General features: G+C 55.5%; 6 protein-coding genes across 6 annotated transcripts; 3 read left to right on the top strand and 3 right to left on the bottom strand.

Annotated features, from left to right (window-relative positions):
- Positions 1-2,100: 2,100 nt before the first annotated feature.
- On the bottom strand, positions 2,101-3,595 carry BGZ61DRAFT_478234 (uncharacterized protein; the record flags this gene model as incomplete). Its single annotated transcript, XM_046248995.1, has 6 exons — positions 2,101-2,222; positions 2,291-2,314; positions 2,344-2,398; positions 2,485-2,636; positions 3,046-3,110; positions 3,285-3,595. 6 exons carry the CDS (start codon positions 3,593-3,595, stop codon positions 2,101-2,103), a joined length of 729 nt encoding a protein of 242 aa, XP_046104283.1.
- Positions 3,596-6,453: 2,858 nt separating this feature from the next.
- On the bottom strand, positions 6,454-7,475 carry BGZ61DRAFT_532698 (uncharacterized protein; the record flags this gene model as incomplete). Its single annotated transcript, XM_046253900.1, has 5 exons — positions 6,454-6,564; positions 6,614-6,672; positions 6,745-7,034; positions 7,085-7,238; positions 7,286-7,475. 5 exons carry the CDS (start codon positions 7,473-7,475, stop codon positions 6,454-6,456), a joined length of 804 nt encoding a protein of 267 aa, XP_046104282.1.
- Positions 7,476-7,855: 380 nt separating this feature from the next.
- BGZ61DRAFT_478232 (uncharacterized protein) lies at positions 7,856-9,009 on the top strand (the record flags this gene model as incomplete). The annotated part of the gene is made up of 2 exons (XM_046248994.1): positions 7,856-7,951; positions 8,068-9,009. The coding sequence occupies 2 exons, from the start codon at positions 7,856-7,858 to the stop codon at positions 9,007-9,009; spliced, it is 1,038 nt and encodes a 345-aa protein (XP_046104281.1).
- A 1,324-nt stretch (positions 9,010-10,333) lies between these two features.
- BGZ61DRAFT_420620 (aspartic peptidase domain-containing protein) lies at positions 10,334-12,493 on the top strand. The gene is made up of 3 exons (XM_046243491.1): positions 10,334-10,776; positions 10,858-11,014; positions 11,066-12,493. Exons 1-3 carry the CDS (start codon positions 10,678-10,680, stop codon positions 11,998-12,000), a joined length of 1,191 nt encoding a protein of 396 aa, XP_046104280.1. The 5' UTR covers positions 10,334-10,677; the 3' UTR covers positions 12,001-12,493.
- Positions 12,494-12,917: 424 nt separating this feature from the next.
- Positions 12,918-15,657, top strand: BGZ61DRAFT_532695 (uncharacterized protein; the record flags this gene model as incomplete). The annotated part of the gene is made up of 2 exons (XM_046253899.1): positions 12,918-13,132; positions 13,215-15,657. 2 exons carry the CDS (start codon positions 12,918-12,920, stop codon positions 15,655-15,657), a joined length of 2,658 nt encoding a protein of 885 aa, XP_046104279.1.
- Positions 15,658-16,197: 540 nt separating this feature from the next.
- Positions 16,198-17,780, bottom strand: BGZ61DRAFT_452231 (uncharacterized protein). Its single transcript, XM_046245935.1, has one exon. It carries the CDS (start codon positions 17,654-17,656, stop codon positions 16,388-16,390), a length of 1,269 nt encoding a protein of 422 aa, XP_046104278.1. The 5' UTR covers positions 17,657-17,780; the 3' UTR covers positions 16,198-16,387.
- Between the last annotated feature and the right edge of the window lie 206 nt (positions 17,781-17,986).

The raw sequence follows: 17,986 nt of genomic DNA, 5'->3' as shown, positions 1-17,986 counted from the left end.
CACGCCAGGTCGTACCCAAAAGCAGTGAATCGGTGGAATCGAGGCCGGGTTGAAGATGCTCCCTCGAGGAGTGATGAGCGGCCGACGCGAACGGGTATAGTCGTCGATGGAAATGTGTTCCTTCCTTTGTTGAGGGCGACGAGATGCTGATGGATGATGGTCGAGGCGAACAGGACCTTGTCTATCGGTCGGGAGGCTCCAGGGGAATCGTTTTCGAGTCGTGGAACCAGGGAAACAGGCGACGTGGGAAACAAAGAAGTGGCTCGACAAACGCGACCTTAGTGAGAACGAAAAAGGGCTCAACGATGGAAAGGAGGCGAAAACAGCATTGGTCACTGCACACGCTCAAAGGGTGAAGAACGCAGCGGGTGGGGGGAGGTTTGAAGGAGGGACTGGAACGAATGAGTGTCGGGAGGGAAGGGCTTGTTTTGTTGAAAGGGGAGATGGCGAGAATGGACGAAGAGGAGCGAGCGAGGAAGAGGGAGGGAAGGAGGACGGATGGACTGAATGAGCGGCCGGCGGGTACCTGAGGGCCCTGGATGCCCTGGGTGCCCTGGCTTGGGTCTTGGGTGTCAGGGTTAGGGAATGCGTGAGCCCAGCGGCCACTGGATCCCAGCCAGTCAGTGGACCGCACACGCCCAGACAGAGGCCAACCAGCGGTGCCAACCTGCCGGGGGGGTACGAGGTACATTGTAAGGGGGATTACAGGGGGGGGGACGGCGCACGCCCAGAGGCTTGCACAACCTGGAAGGCACAGCACACGCAGCTCCACCGCTGGAGCCACTGGAGCCCACTGAGACGGTCCTAATTGTGCGCGCTTGCACCCAAAATGGGGATTGGCCATGGATCCAGGGATTGGACTAGGATAGGGAACCGGGCCCAGCATTAGCGGGTCGTGAATGAAGGGATTGATGGATAAAAGGCACAAAGTGGGTGCCGCACAAGCCGTGATACATAAAACAACACGAGCACAGGACCGGGTATTGCACAACTCGTCGTTTCGCCATGTCGGATTACGGCCACCCACTCAGACTGTTGGTACATGCCGCCAGCACCTCCTCCTCCAAACATGCCACGACACATGCGACACAGACACATTGTACACTCGGTACATGGTGTGCTGGTACACATCGTCCCGCGTCCCGCGTCCCGCGTCCCAGACTGCTCCCACAGTGAAGGCCGAAAGATCAAACCGAGATGAAGACAGCAGGGGCCGTTGTTTGCGTACCGATGCGCACTGGAACCACGCACCAGGTCTCCCCCAACGACGCAGGGAGAGACATCTGGGTTAAGACCTCCAGGAACGTGTGCTCTGATTCATTGAATCGAATACCTCGTTCCTTGGCCTGGCGGCTGGCTCTCCATGGCGACAATGGGCCCTGGAAGCAAATCCCATGCCGTCCCGAATCCCTCGGGCTCAAACTCTCCCACCACACCCTTATTACTAACCCCTGCATCTTGCCCCTGGCGGCGCCGCCGGGATGCCGCTGAAGGCGCTGGCCGGTGCAAGCCACCTCGGCCAATGCTCTGAGAGCACTGGAATGGGGGCGCCCAATTGGGACACGGACACGCGGCCACGCCAGGCACGCCGCCGTTTTGGGTTCCCCTCCAAAGTCCAATCCTCCGTCTGCCGATTAGGCCGTCTGGGATCCTCTCCTGGAGGGCAAGACTCACGAGGAGGTTGGCGGACGGAGCTGGACCGAGGGTGGGATGGGCACAACGTGGGATCGCTCGCCACTGCCAATGTGCCCAGTCGGCGAGATTTTCCCCATGCTCCGGGCTTTGTTCACAAACCGCATAGAAACAGCCAGTACTTCAGAGAGGTCTGGTCGAGTTCTGGTCACCCCTGTAAGTATCGGATCAACAGTTAGCTCATTAACCAGTGACTGGCCAAGTGACTTGAGTTCCGAATGGATAAGGGGCACGATAAGAAGCTAAACGAAAACCATTGATATGGCAATCCTGAAGAAATTACATATGATGTCTCTAAAAATATTTTGATAAATTGATGAAAGTCTTGAGCCTTTCTATTCAATGATGTAATATGTATCTACGCGCCACCTTTTTCAGCTGTTTATTTGAATATACTTCCATCATGTCTCAGTCCCCCGTAGCTATGATTCGGCTTATTCTCGCTTTCTTATCAGCTCTTATCGGGTCGTAATTGAAGTCACTCCCACTGTAATCCCTTTTGCCAGCCACGCCGAGCATTGATCCAATGGCTGGCAGGGGGTAGTCAGATCTTGGGGCAAACGTGAAGTGCTCTGACCTTCGCCCAGTTACTACGTACTACGTACACGAACCGTAGTGCTACCTGGTACCTAGGTACAAAGTGGTGCGTACCTCGTAAGAATGGTGGCCTACTCCAGGAGTGCTCTTTTGACTCGACGCAGATCACCTCCCGTGTCGGTTATAGCGGTCAACCCAATGGGCGGCTGGCTTGACCCGTGAGACATGGCCAAAACGGGCAGATCATCACCTCACGGGGTCTTGAAAGCAATCTCGCTCTGTCGAATCGGCAGCGGCCTCCAGTAGATGCCACGGGCTGGTGTTTGCTCGGTTCACTGGTTGACAATTCAATGACCGGGGAGCATGAACATCCAAGAGGAAAAACGCCCACAGCAGACGAGGAATGCCTAGTGCACGTCATATTAATTGCTCTTCCAAGGCACCGTGGACTCGCTTTCGTTTTGTAGGGTTGCATGAATGATGAAGCACTGTTCTTGGCTTCCAGGTACCTCTATGCAACAGTGGGGCTTGGCTTCCACACTTGATTGAAATGAATTGCCCGTCAATGCACGCACACTCTCGCTCTCTTGTCGGCCCAGGTGCAAATCCCCCCCCCCCCCCCACACCTTCATAAGAGGAAGCGAGTTGTAATTTCATAAAACCCCAGACCTGCCCCTTTTGTGCAGATGTCGCGTCACGCCGTCTCCTTTTGGCACCGCCTCTCCGCCCCTTGCAGCGCCAAACAGGGACCGGGCCAAAGCCAATCGTGCCTCAGGCGCTGGACAAGGATGTGATGCTTCGTATTGTTGTACGTACCGCCTGTCCTGGGGAGAGGGGATGCTAGAAAACGCGCGCGCATCGGCATCACTTCACCACACCCACTGCTCCACGTGTAAAGCAGGCTGCGAAAAGAATGTACGAAATCAATAGATTCCGATATATACGGGCAAGGGCGGATTGGCCGCCACGCACTATCAAGTGGGTAGGGTTCCAACTTTAGTTCCCTAAAGTCTCGGATGGAACCTGGGAGACAACGCAAATGCACTGGCACCTACATGAGGGATTGCAATGGCGAGAGATGCGGTGGTGATGTGGGCTGTCTCTTCATCTCCACTCCTCCTTGGGACTTGCTTGATCGAGATGCGCCGGAGACTGATCGTATTCCACAATCCAAGCCAAGCCAAGCCAATCCATCCCAGCTTTCGTATCCTGATTCTCTTTTCGTCCAAACCTTCTCTCTTGGGCGTTGCCCTCGCTTGTTACGGCTGGCTCGCTTGTCCGGCCGGGCGCGGATGCTGAACAGGCTCTTCTCGAACGGCCATCTGAACCATGAATTGATGGATTGCAGTCGGATCATCAGCACCATCCTGTCAATCACACACTGATCTTACCCCAACAGAGTCGGACGGGCGCCATTGCAACACAGACGCACACTCCTCCCCGCGTCATCGTCATCAATCTGGTTCCAGTCCTTATCAACCAAGCAGCGCTGACGGGTCGCAGAGTTGAAACAACATCTAGAAACGCCGGCCTGCGCACCTCACTCAAACCTTCCCCCCTCACTTTATTCCCTCTGCAGAAACAAACGCAGCGTCGCAGTTTTAATATAGAGGCCCTGTTCTTGCCACAGGCCGTCGTTCCCAGCCCGCTGACAGGTTGGAAGCGAACCCGATACCAAGAGAATTCGTGCATCAGGGCCGAATGTGCCGACTGCTCTCTGTGTGGTCGCTGGCGTGCCGCAGTTCCCGAAATGGTTGCGTGACACACAGTGGGTGTGGGCCCGTTGCTTGCACAAACCGTCATTGGCGAGCGAGAATTTTGTCTCGTGCATAATAATTTTAAGGTCCAGTATAAGGTTAGTGCAGCAGGTGCGGTGGCAAGCAGGTACGGAAGACACGGGCGGCGTACCTACATTAGTGAGTCCCTTTCTCAGCTCGGATGCCATGCCGGCTTGTGGAGACGTTGGTGGTGGTGTCGTGGATACGAGCGCCGACAAGCCCGACGGCACGAAGGAAAGAAAAAGAGGTACGTCGGTAGTATAGAAGCCCAACTACTCGATTGCTCGCAAACACAGCCTCAAAAAAGAAATGGGCTGGTTGTCTGCATGTCAATGCAGGAGATGCAAGGACCGACGAGGCAACTCTGCTCAGCTCCTCCGCGACGCTGTTCCCTAATCCCGGCCGGTCAAATCTCCATCCATTCATCCCAATACAACCCTCCTCGTCCCAGGATCATGTGCAATTAATTTTCCCATCCCAACAGAACCAACCACGCAATCCCCCGAACTCCGCCAAATCCATCTCTCACATCGAGTCAAGGACCACGCGCCCCAGTCCGACTGATGGCCTGACCCAGTGTCGCGGCGCCCCAGCTGTGGCTTGATGGGGTACTATGCACGTTTTGGCTGTGCATCTCTGCCGCTTCTGCTTACTATTTTGTCCGTACTTTGAACAAGGGGCGCGGTGGTTGTGTGTCAGATGGAAGCATGTACGACGTGGGAGGCACCTGCATGTGCACTGGTTTAGGTACAGCTGAAGCCCAACATGAATCGATACAGTGCTGCTGCAGTGAACATGGCGCATGGTAGCAATCAGTTCAGATCAGTCCTCTGGCTTGCTCCTTCAATTGGCCTTTTGGTGTACTTTCGTATCCTGAACGTGTCGGGACTCCAGTTGTCCGCCCCGGCTCTGACTACAGTGCATACTACAGTGTCCAATTCTTAATGAAGGATCACGTACCTCAAGCAAGCCCCAGCATCTCCAACTGCAGGCATCAATGGCTCTTTTTCCTTTTTCACTAGCCATCCAGGACTCAATGCCCGACATGCAGGTACCATCAGTTGCATTTCAGATTGGCTTTTCCCGCGTAGATTCACCGTCGGCCTGGCCGGTTGTTCTGCTCATCAGTCGCTTGGCACTTGATCGGCTGTTACCGTTTTTGTGCTGCCAATTCAGGTACGAGAATGCGCACTTGTACAACAAACAACCCGTTCACAACGGCTGGTAGTCCGCTGTCAACCGTGACACGCCACGGCGTTGGAGACTGCATTAGGTGGCTTGGTGGCTGTTTTATGGCATCTGATCCCGCCCCTTCATAGCAGATTTTTTGGTCTCTCACGCATCTGAATCAGGTTTCAAAGATTTCATCTGGGCTATCAACAAAGTGCAGCAACCATCCAACCACTGACAGCCGTCCACATCCCCTCAATCACAACTATCTAGCTCTGCATTCCGCTGCATGTTCCTCCTCCAAGACATGTCCCGCCAAGCGTCCCTGCAGCCATCACCAACCTCGCACCGCGGGTACCTCCATCAATCGAGATTACAATGGCTTGTGCCACGTTGGCCGCCTCCACACTTCCATCCCGTCCCCATCCACTCACCCCCTGCAAAGGTGACAGTCGTCTTCCCATCCCGAGTCCGGTGGCGGTTGACCGTTCACCGGCACCGAGCTTGCCATTGCGTGGACCGCTGGTGCATATTACCACCACAAGATATTGGCCTACGCAGCAGGTATGGGGTTGTCTGCCGGCCTGACATTGGACTAAACTGGGCGCACTCTTGGACTGGCTATTTTTGGTCATGACGGACCCAACGGATCCCTCGGATGAGCTGCGAGGTTCCCTAGCTTTCTCGCTAGGATTGCACGCTGCCGTCTCCTATTGACCTAAAAAGTGGGTGAAGTATCTTGCAGTGCGTTTCTCTGCATAAGTAGTCCGTTGTGTGCTGTTCAGTAGGCACATCTGCCGGACGAAGCGGATGGATACGATGAATCGCTTACAGAGCAGCCCCAGGACCTTGCTGCGAAGCTATCGAAGCTTTCATATTCTCCGGATCCACAGAATATCATCTTTCCACTGCTACCGTCATCAGCGATGACCTTGCTCAGATCTTCCACGCGTACTCATCTCCCTGGATCCCCAGCGCCGTAAATAGTACACTCTGCATACCAGCCATGGCTCCCACCGTTTCCCTCGTCCTGGTCTCATTCATGTGGGGTGTCCACCTGGGAAATCGACTTCCATCAACTCGATCAAGGCAGATATCGATGATAGAATTCCGTCCTCTGCAGCCCTACCTACGCTTACTGTAAACTCAGGTGGCTTATCGCATTGGCCCTTTGGCGTTCGTGTTGACAATCAGGCGCAGATCCCAACGGATTCACGGCCCATTGAGCGGCACTCTTGCATATCCCATGGGAGCCTGACGCTGGACTAGTTCCATTTCAGAGGTATCTGTGGGTGTCTGGTAGACCTGGTTTGGACTTCCTGGCAGCAGTGCAAGCCTCAATATTGGTCTCGATGTCCGCCTCGGTCCCTTCCAACACCCAAATACCCTATACTATTTATCAGACTAGTGAGATTGGTCGGATACGAAAGACTCACGCAAAGAATCCAAGCAGCAAGAGTCCAAATGCTCCTGAGCCAACGCCCGCCCCAATCCGCTGCCGTGTGGCAAGGTCTAGACAAGGGTTGTTAACATTATCACGAGTGGAAATCGTGAGCCAGCAACCTACCGTAAACTGGGAGTTCTGGAGTACCCGCGTCGGTGGGAATGGCACCTGTCGGCTTGCCGGATGCTGTGAAGGTGGGCTGCGGTGCCCCGGTGTTTTGCCTCGATCCCGAGGATGCGTCGGTGTCGTCAGTTTGTCCACCGTAAGTGCTAGTGAGCTCAAGATCAATAGTGCTACTGAAATCAGGATCCATAGTCGTCACAGTGTCGGTTGATCTCGATGTTGCGCAGTAATATGCTGCCGCCTCGTAGTCAGGCCATGTGTAAGTCGCACAAAAAGACAACTCTCCGATGCTATTCAAGATAGTCAGTTCCCTCCAGGTTAGAGGCGAGTTGAGACTGACCATGCCAGAGTCTTGGTATCAGATGCAGTTCCACCCTCTATGCAATCAGTCTGGAAAGAGCACCCATCGTCATTACAGCATCCCATATAGCCCCGAGTCCCGCCCAAGACGGAGAGGAAGCCACAAGGTCCGGCTACACAGGTCACCGGAATGTCTATCGAGCATCAGTATCGTGATGTGATAATAGCAGGTGTCGCCTACCGCTCACAAAGCCGCATGTATCGCCTGATCCATCTTGACGTCTGGCATTGGCCAGTTCTCTAGGTCGCGCTGTTGGACCTAGGGGGTTTGATACCGCTGATGTTCTTTGCGAGCTGGTTTGCTGAGGGGTCGAAGTGCCTAACCGCACATAAGCCCCAAGAACGAGGACAATGAGGCCGTGGTGTTTCATTGCTCCAGGTCTCCGATTCAGAAACGAGAGAGAAATGATGGAAGAAGCGAAGTTGGGGATTTATTCCGGAGCGTATGACTTCTGCGGCTGAGTTCGCATAGTTCCGTTGTACGTTGGAATGGTGGCAACTGATTGGCGAAGTCTCACCCAGCGACGCCTGGTTGGATGATGATGCCGGTGGGATTCAGCTGGCTAACCTCAACTGGGTTGAGCAACCAACCCATCCTGTCAATGATCCGCCCAGGACAGCCTCATCGAAGGATATCTCCGCCCCCAACAATCGGCCATTCAAGAACAAAGGGCTGGGAATTGCGCTCTTTCCGAGCCGACTCCGCCCTGCCAAACCCAACAACTGAATTGATTTGTCACAAGCATTCAGCATGTCCAACTGTTCACAATGGGCGGCGCTGGACGACTTCAGCAGCTATGTCGATTCCCTTGGCAAATCGACCGAGTTTGATAAGGGCAAGATGCAGGTCTGTAGGACTGAGATATGTACCGCAGTCTATGGCACGGGTAACCCAGATATCTCTGGCATTGGCGTTGGTCTCGTACAATTACTCGATGCTGAGCCCCAACTCACACGTCGCAGGTCGCAGTCGGATATGTCCTCGATCTCGCCTTAGGAATCATGCTCTCCCTTGGGGTGATTTTCCTCAAACCCCGCCTGTGGTGCAACGGCAGCTCGCACGAAGCCTACCAGATCTTCACGGCAGGCCTGCGCTCCTTCTTCGACTCGGCAGCGTACTTTGCCTTTGCGCTGCAGCTCGCGGCCATTGCGGTCCTCGTGCGCAAGGACTATGGCATCAGCACCTTGGACATGGGCGCCTTGGAGACGGAGATTACCCAGGCCGTCGCCGTGGTGAGCCTGCTGCCACTGCTGTATCCGGTTGCGCTACTTGAGGGCGGGCGGGACGGCCATGCGAAGCACAACGCGCGATTGCTGCTGCTGAGCGTGACGGTGGCCTTGTCGTTTTACCCGTTCATGTCGAGGTGCTTCCATGCGTTTGGGGAGTCCCCGATAGGAAACGGGAAGGGCGGGGAGGTCTCGACGAGTGACTGGGGTAACGTGCAGACTATGTGCTTTCCGGACGGTCTGGGTGGCCTAGTTTCATTCATGGAGAGTATGACCTACAGGGCACTCGACGGCCTGGAGTTGACGATCTGCCTCCTCATCTACCTCTTTACGTTCTGGCTCATGGCTTGCCTCCCGGGTTCCCGTCATCCTATCAAGGAGAAGGCCGGCGAACGGGAGCATCGATCTTGGCGGGAGCAGGTGAATGATTGGTTCGGCCATCACCCATACATCGCGGCTGTACCTCTATTGGCCATGATTGGCCTAGCGGTCCCGTTGCTCTGGGTCATCTTCCAATTGAGAATGCTCCAACAGGACCTAGCTAGGAGCGTGGGAGAGACGTATACAGGAGGGAACTGGGGATTTGGCCAGATAGTGTCGCTTGTGTTGTTCGCGCCAGTTGGGGTCACGATGGCGTATCGATGGAGGTTTGGTGATGAGTGGGATAGGACAGAGTAGAAGCTTCAGATCCTTTGGGTTGATTCTGGATATGGTTGTGCTGTTAGTTGCAGGTACTTTATGAAGGGGTTGGATTGGGGATAGGTAATGAGTCGTAAATTCTAGGAATACACCATACCATGAGTTTATGTGTATGTAAACCGGGGTTCTCATTCGGATCAGAAGAATCCGAGGTGTGAATATGTGGTTGAACTGTAGATGTCGCTTAGATCCTGGTGCATGTATAGGGTAGCTATGACGGAGTTGACCCTCTACACTTCCTAAAGCCGCTCGGCCATTTCCATACATGGTCTCGTTTTCATGAAGTGGAAAATCAGCCGTTGATTTTGAGTATGCCGAGTTCTATCCCTTTTGCCACTTTGATATTGTGTGATTGGGGTAGAAGTTGTTAAGTGGTTATTGCTCAATCGCATGCCGACAAAATCCCACCAGTGTAGTTCACACAGAGCTCCGAGAAAGGAAATAGCTGCACCTCCCATACTATAAGTTACCCAATAATAACAGACCAAAGCGATAAGCCAACCCGACATGCAGTAGGCATTTGCAGTGAAGCAGACAGAAGGACTTTCATGGAACGATTGCTCAACGAGTGGTCACGTGGTAGGTAACCGCCTCTCGCACAGCAAGCACCCGAGAGATTAAGTGTACCCAGTTTGTTTCGTTACGCTCGGCTCTTGTGCAATGTCTCAAGTACCTTACATCTCTCTGCAAAGCCATGAAGCTAGACTTAGACCATCGGCTGCGTACCAGTGATGCTTCCATGTCTTGCCTCAGCCACAGAATGGGGTAATGGACCTGCATAAAGTACATGCAACTAGTGTAAACACGGACCATTGGCGGGAACTGGGAGCAGAGCATCCGCCTTCAGAATACACAGGCGGCTGGAGGTTTGTCATGCATGAACTGGCTGATGATGATCGAATTACTGCGTGGTGACGGTCGCGTACCTAGCAGCCGGCGGAAGGGCGAGGTGCTGTGACAACGTAATACGGAACAACCAATGACGCATTGACTGTCTTGTTGTTGTTCCAAGTGCCTGGCCTGGTCTGAGCCTGTCCTTGGCGAGATAAGTCAGGCCAGACACCGCCAACAGAGCTCTGTAGATGCCTAAGGCGGTAAGGCGGGAGTTGGCCCGGTTGCTGGACCAGCGAACACAGTGGAGACGCGGAAGGCGAGATGGTGCGTCATTGCTGCGTTTGGTCACAAGGACCCAGCCAGCGCGAGCCAGCAGGGGCAGGAAGGTCCGGAGACGGTCAAGTCTAGGCAGGCACGCACCGCCCCAGACAGGTCAGTCGGTGGCAGCCGGCGTTAGCCACCACTCACAAGACGTAATCAGCTCCCCGCCCGAGCTCCCACAGCGCAGCGCCTCAGCGCCGAGCACAGTGCATACCTGCTAGGTACCAGCCCCGTCGCCGATAGAGGGAGCGCCCGAAACACACGCAATAGCTCTCGCCCAGCTCCGTCATTCCCTCCCCAACCTGGTCGCTCGACTTCCCTCCTCCATCCTCCCCATCTTATCATCTCCATCAACTTGCCTTTCGACATCCCTCGAATCGCACCCTCTCGTCTTGTCGCATCGCATCTCACCGTATTGAAGTGCGCAGGTCGAATCGCTGCGTCTCGTGTTATTGATTGATTTATCCGTCTTCCGGACCCGTCGTCGTCATCATGAAGAGCGCTCTTCTCGCCGCAGCTGCGCTGCTTGGCTCCGCCCAGGCTGGCGTCCACAAGATGAAGCTCCAGAAGATTCCTCTCTCTGAGCAGCTGGTATGATGATGCCCTCAGACGGACAGGCCGATGCCATCCAGACCCTGGCACAACCTTGCACAGCGCTGACGATAACGACAGGCCACCAACTCCATCGCGGAGCATGTCCAGAACCTCGGTCAGAAGTACATGGGCTCCGCTCGCCCCAACACTGCCGCCGACTACATGTTCAAGTCCGAAGTTGCCAAGACCGATGGCGTCCACCCCGTCCCCGTCTCCAACTTCATGAACGCCCAGTGTGAGCCTCCCTCCTCCTCCTTGGGTGACTTCCAACACTGACATTGAACAGACTTCTCCGAGATCACCATCGGTACCCCTCCCCAGACATTCAAGGTTGTCCTCGATACGGGCAGCTCCAACCTCTGGGTCCCCTCCCAGGAGTGCGGCAGCATCGCCTGCTACCTCCACTCCAAGTACCAGTCTTCTGACTCGTCCACTTACAAGAGCAACGGCAGCGAGTTCGAGATCCACTACGGATCCGGCAGCCTGTCCGGCTTCGTCTCCAACGACGTCATGTCCATTGGCGACCTCGAGATTAAGGGCCAGGACTTTGCCGAGGCCACCAGCGAGCCTGGTCTGGCTTTTGCCTTTGGCCGATTCGACGGTATCCTTGGCCTGGGCTATGACACCATCTCCGTCAACCACATGGTCCCCCCTTTCTACCAGATGGTCAACCAGAAGCTTCTGGATGAGCCCGTGTTTGCTTTCTACCTCGGCGACCAGGAGGGCGAGAGCGAGGCTACCTTTGGTGGTGTCGACAAGTCCCGCTTCGAGGGTGATATTGAGTACATTCCCCTCCGCCGCAAGGCTTACTGGGAGGTCGACCTCGACGCCATTGCTTTCGGTGACGAGGTTGCCGAGCTGGAGAAGACTGGTGCCATCCTTGACACCGGTACCTCCCTGAACGTCCTCCCCAGCTCCCTGGCTGATCTCCTGAACAAGGAGATGGGTGCCAAGAAGGGCTACAACGGCCAGTACACGGTCGAGTGCGACAAGCGCCAGACTCTCCCTGACGTCGTCTTCACCCTTGCCGGCTCCAAGTACAGCCTCCCTGCCACCGACTACATCCTCGAGGTGTCTGGCAGCTGCATCTCTACCTTCCAGGGCATGGACTTCCCCGAGCCTACTGGTCCTCTTGTTATTCTTGGCGATGCCTTCCTCCGCCGATACTACTCGGTCTATGACCTCGGCAAGAACGCCGTTGGCCTGGCCCGCGCCAAGTAAATGATTTATGGGGAGGAAATAGCACAGACGAGCAGCGAATACTGAATTGATACTTGTTCGGTTGGGAGATTGGGTTGGCCAACTGGATTAATACCGCAGATGTTGATACTGGAGGGGCGGTGATTGCGCAACGGTGCACAGTTCTCTCATGTACAATGCTACTTAAGTAATAGGATATGTGAATTACCCGCTGTATTCGATTTGACTAGTTCCCGTGCTGCATGTTTGTTGGGCCTGCGTCGTATTAAGCACCGGGATGTCTGTACCTCGTCCTTGTGATGTGTAAGATAAGGCGGCGAGGTGGCCAAAGCCTGCAGATGATTCAGCTATTCTTTGGGGAGTTGAGTTGGCGAAGAGAGCCCCGCCCATGAGCGCAATGAATGAAAAAAACCCCTTGATGGCCTTGCGAAAGGAGCTAATAGCGAGCAACAATGGCCAGTGGCAGGTCGGGAACTGTGCAGCCACGGGAACTGAGGACGGGAACTGGTACGAGGCTTGCTGGGTGGAACCTAGTGGCCTAGTACTCCGTACCCGTAGTGAGCGAGGGGTGAGGCGCCAGATCACGTGCGGGCCTCATTAGCCTTCCCCCAAAAGGCGCTAGCGTGGGTCCTGGTCAGCGACAGTACTTGGCGATCAAGACACATTCTTCCCCCGGCGCAGCCTTCTCCATTCCCTCCAGCAGTCGCTGTCGATTTCAAGGTTGAAATATCGTCCATCGAGACCTGTCGTCGCGTGATTTGCCGAGCCGTTGGTGCACCAGTCGATTGCACGGCGCCAGTTGGATGAGGACGGCCCGTTCGCGCTGCTCGACGAAACCGTTTTTGGAGTTGCACCAGTCTGCCATCCACTACCGCGCGTCGCGACGAGGCGCGGCCCAGCTCCCCACGACGAGACGACCCAACGACTAGAAGCCGACCATGGCGCAGCCCGCGACAACGAAGCCCAACGGCGTCCCGGAGCCCGCCAGCACCGAGAATGCGCAGCCCGTCGTTCCGGGGAAGCGAAAACGCGACAATGGCGAAGAGGGAGACGAACTGGACGGCTTCGAGGACGAGAAGCCCGCTGCTACCAACGGTTGGCCCAAGGGCGATCAAAAGGAATTGATTCAATCCTATCTTGAGGTCTTGAGCAGGTAGGTTGCGTTTTCCGACTTGGTGGATGTCGCGACTTTGCCATCGCGAGTCCTTTTGCTATGCGTGCTAATCATCTCCCAGCTTCGACATCAGCCCGTCCATCCTGAACCGTCCAGTCCCGGAACCATCGACTGATGAAGAACCCGAGGCGAAGCGGCAAAAGTCTACCGATCCAGAGTCTGCATCTACAATCTCCGAAAAGGTCGCTGCCGATGCGTACGATCGCCTCGAAGACGTGGCTGCCGATATCGTCTCCGTGATCAAGGTATCGCTCGAGGAGCTCAAGGCCAAGTCCTCGGGATTGGAGAAACCAGTGTCAAACGAAAAAGCCGTGGCCAAGATTGATGAGTTCAAGAACAAGGCAATGCAGCTCCTTCGACGAGAAAAGGCATACCCCAAGACCAGCAACGAACCCCTCACAGTCGAGGCTGACCTCCCACCCTCCCCTCAAAAGGGCGAGCTGGTGTTGTCCCTCATCGGATATGCGCCTCAAGAGAGGCGGCTGTTCTCTAGTCTTCCGCTGGCTCACGAGGAGAAGCTGGCTCACATCCCTCTTCCCCAGGGCATGACCTTGACACACATCATGCCCACGTCGACTCAGGAGCGAACCCAAACTCTTGGAGAGTTGTTTTCCTCTCCTCGAGCGCTGCCTCCGCTGCAACCACCAAAGCAGCCCAAAACCCAGGCCAAGGGCAATACCCTTGACTTTTATCACCCGGAGCTCACCGACACGTCTAAATATCAGAGCGCCAGCTACTCGACCACGAAACTCTCGGCAGGATACTACCTCGACTATAGCAATGCTGCTCCTTCGTCGCAAATGCAGACGAAGCAACGCGAGCGTGCACAGAGTTTGGCCGGGAAGAAGCCTTCAACCACCGAACTGGAGATGTACGAGATGGAAGCCCTCTTCCGGGGAGCCTTCTCGAGCTTCGCTCCTTGCAAGGATGACACTGCCGCTGTCGTGCCGTCCAGTGTTGCCAGCCGACTCTGGTGGCAACGAGCTGGTCAGCGACAGTTTCAGAACATGATCGAGGTGGAATACTACGGGGACGCGGACGATGAGCAGGACAACGACAATGATGTTGTGGAGATTGACGAAGACGCGGTCAAAGAAGCTATTGATGGCTGGGATGAATCAGTCGTTGATCCCTCGTTGGACGACATCATGGGTACCAAGCGGGACGAACAGGACAAGGAGGTTAATGAGATTCTCGAGGAGGTCAGCGACATGATTGAAACGCTGTCGTCCTACCAGCGAATTCGCAACCTCAACCTCCCCAACTCTCAGAACCGCCAGTCTAGCGACCCGGTCACTGGCGATATGCTGGCTACGGCAGGCCCTCAGCCTTCTGAAGAGGAGCAAGCCACTTACCACGTGCTCAAGGCACAGCTGGCTCTCATCATCAAGACCCTGCCGCCCTATGCTGTGGCCAAGCTGAACGGTGATCAACTGGAAGATCTTTTGATTAGCACCAGGGTTCAGGTTCAGACAGACCAGTACAAGGGTGTCATGGAGGAAGACGAGGCCGGCATGCAAGCTCGCATACGAGCGCAACAGGCTGCGCAGGCGACTGTCCGACCACCGCAGCGGACACCAAGCGTATCGTCCATCCCTTACGCGAATCACTACCAGGCTGCGAATCAATACGGAACTCCTAACCGAACGCCGGCGATGCCGCAGCAGTATTTCCGCCCGGGTGCTACTTCTACCTTCCAACCTCAGGCACGGCCGATGCCTCCCTCCCAACCACGACCTCCCCAGCCCAACCAATACACCCGTCCGAACGGCTATCCGAACCAGTATGCCACCCAGCTGGCCAAGGCTCAGACTCCTTACGGCCACCAGAACATGCAGCAGTATGCAAGCCAACAACGGCCACAATATGGCCAGATGCCGCCGCAACAGGGAACTCCTGCTGCTCGGTTCCCGTACCAGCCTGGCTTCCCACCACAGCAGGTTGGCACGCCTTCCCAAGGCACCTTTGCAGCATACACAAACGGCCAAGCAATGTCCCAGCGCAACATGTCTCCCCAGGTACAGCATAGGCAGCCGTACAGCCCGTCGCCGAGTGTGCAGCAACCCCAGCGATTCAACACACCACAGGCAATGGGAAGCCAGATGGGACGGTTTTCCAGTAACCCGGCTGGAACACCAGTACAGAACCCTGGTCTCACGGGATATCACACTGTAATTCCCGAGGCCCAGCAGCAGCGGATTCTCGATCAGGCAAAGGCCCGGGTGGCGGCACAGGAGCGTTCCGCCATGTTTGCGGACAAGATAGCTCAGCCTAGTGGCATGGTCGGGCTTGGAGGAATGGGGATGGGTGGCACGATGGACATTAACCGGCTTGCAGCCGCTCGAGCTAGCATCGCAGCTCAGCAGCAGAAGCCTCAGACTCCTACGCCCGGTATGCAGCGGTCACTAAATGGCACACCAAGCGCACATATCCCGCACAAGGTGACGCCTGTTCCGGTGCCCGTCATCCCTGGACTTCAGCAGCAGCGGAAGCCTTCGTCATAGACTCAGCAACATGAGGTTCTTGGAAACTGGGCACATCGGGGTAGAATAGGTCTGGGCCTTGGGCTCGGATGAATTGTGGTCTGGTTCGGGCGTTTAGAGGCGGATAATCGATTTTCTTTGCGGAGTTGGTCACGATGAAGGGATTTCCGGCAGGGATTCTTGACACCACGGGATGGACGGGAGGTGTGGGTGTTCATGTCGAGTTCGACTTTGGGGCTCCCAGTGTAATTCAACTGCTAGCAAGGGGACGCGGGTTTTTAAGCAGAAGAAAATGCGACGGGGCTATTAGAGCAGCCGTATCGCTGGAGAACTGGAGATTTCGTGGCGTGAAGTGTCTTGGACTTGAAGGAATCGTGTTGAAGTTATGGATGGGTCTTTGGGGAGAACTCGAAAAGGGCTCTGGCATGGGTCGGGCTCTAGATGTTCGTTACCGGGCTGCATTGTTTGATATCATACTGTACAATTACGTGTCGCTTGTAGGTATCGTTCACCTTGCGCAGAGGAATTTAGGGATTTTGCCTTGGAATGGAGTTTATTATAAGGGAAATTTGATGTCGGTTCTCATCCATCATATCGTTCTAGAGCTGGGTATCTATCGTAGGCCAATCCATCCTCGAGGAGGTCATTTATCGTACAAGGAGGTTATCTATCGTACAAGGCAAACGTCCATTTAATGTACAATGCTTTTGTTCAGTTCCTGTTCTCAGGTTCTGCTCGTTCAGCTTTCAACTTACACCACCAGCTTGGACTTCTCCTTGTCTAGTTTGGCAAGCTCACGCTCTAGCATCCACTCGAGAACAATGCGACGCACTTCAAAGACTACCTCGACGGCGATGAGCAGGATGATGATCCACTCAAGGCGGGTACCGTGCTGCTCGCTCGACATCTCACGTAGTACAGTGGCGATCTCGGCGGCGTAGTCCATTTTCTGGTTGAGGGCGCGGATGCGCACGTTGACGTCCAGGGCGCGGCCGACCTGGTCGTAGTAAGCCTCGAGGCCAAGTTCGGAGCTGGTGTCCCAGAAGATGTCCGGCAAGGAGTCGGTAAGCTCCGAGTAGTGGTTTAGGCGCGCGCGCAGGCTGAGCAGCTCGCCCGTCTTTTGGAGGATGAACTTGCGGCTCAAGGGTACGCCGGCGCCGTGGGAGAGGAGCGCGGGGATATTGCGCGTGCTCTCAAAGTAGGATGTGAGGGTGCTCTCGAGGACGGCGAGCTTGGTGCTGCGCGCGAGGCCGGAGGAGAAGGCGACCTTGGCCAGCGTCGTGTCCAGCATGTCGCCGTCCTTGTGCTCCTTGCGTGTGCCCAGCACGATGACGTCGCCCTTGAGCAAGCTCGTCTCTCGTCCGATGTCTGTGGTGAATTCGAGATCTTCGACCTCTCGGCATTCGACGGGGTGGGGGTCTTCCGAGGCTCGCATGATTTGCTTGGTGACGACGTCCGGAGGGAGCGACCAAGTCACAATTGTTCCGGACGGGAAGACGAAGATGTCGCCGCCATTGACTCCTCGCGCATGGAGGACTTCGTTGGCGTCGAATCCTGTGCCATCCGGGTCAATCGCGAAGCCATGCGAAGAGAGGATCTCCAACACGAGGGGCATGTTGAAGGCCTCGGCGACGCATGTTGCGCTGGCCACTGTTGATTGTACCTCGCTCGACTCTTCTCCCGCAGCGACCGCCGGCGGTGTTGCATTGTCCGACCCTCGCTTGGGCTGCTGCGCAATGATGGCGACCCTCCGAAGGGAATTCTTGGCCGTGGCAGCGCGCGTGGGCCGTCGTTTTGCGGCGGGCGAGGTAACGGGTTGCTCATTCTTGGGGAGTTCGGAGCGGGAGCCGTCGTTGGCTTGGGAGAGGAAGGGATTCGAGGTGAAGAAGCTGCGTTTTCGCGGCAGTCCGGCCGGAGTCGTTAGGTGGAAAGCTCGGCATGGTCGTGGGCATGGGCCTGCGATGGGCGTGTTAATGAGGCGCCCGACTTGCAGGGTGATGCGTTGGGGTGAAGTCTTCATGATTGATAACGAAGGCCATAAATATGGACGAGACTCGTTATAATATGAGACAGGAGACTTTATGTCTGTCTTGTCCCTGCAATTGAACAATGGCTGCAATCGATCAACGACTGTAGCAATAAACCTCACGATACTCTATACTGGCCTTGGTGATACAGGTCCGGGCGGGTGGCGATAAGAAACGCTATCTTCACGTGCCGGATCACCTGACCTCCTCAGTTCCTCAACACTGCAACACGTGTGACGAGGCCTACAGGGGGCTAGACCGCTTCAGGTAGTCATCTCGACACCCATGACGGAGTCCCACCACCAGATCTCTAGGGGAACCAA

The sequence above is a fragment of the Ilyonectria robusta genome (genome assembly GCF_021365365.1).
Source record: "Ilyonectria robusta strain PMI_751 chromosome Unknown BGZ61scaffold_10, whole genome shotgun sequence".
Classification (NCBI taxonomy): domain Eukaryota; kingdom Fungi; phylum Ascomycota; class Sordariomycetes; order Hypocreales; family Nectriaceae; genus Ilyonectria; species Ilyonectria robusta.
This window is presented reverse-complemented; position numbering and strand designations above follow the sequence as displayed.

Coding starts and splice junctions, on each gene's coding strand:
- BGZ61DRAFT_420620 (XM_046243491.1), top strand. CDS start 10,678: ATGAAGAGCGCTCTTCTCGCCGCAGCTGCGCTGCTTGGCTCCGCCCAG. Junction 10,777..10,857: donor TTCCTCTCTCTGAGCAGCTG/GTATGATGATGC, acceptor CGATAACGACAG/GCCACCAACTCCATCGCGGA. Junction 11,015..11,065: donor CAACTTCATGAACGCCCAGT/GTGAGCCTCCCT, acceptor GACATTGAACAG/ACTTCTCCGAGATCACCATC.
- BGZ61DRAFT_452231 (XM_046245935.1), bottom strand. CDS start 17,656: ATGAAGACTTCACCCCAACGCATCACCCTGCAAGTCGGGCGCCTCATT.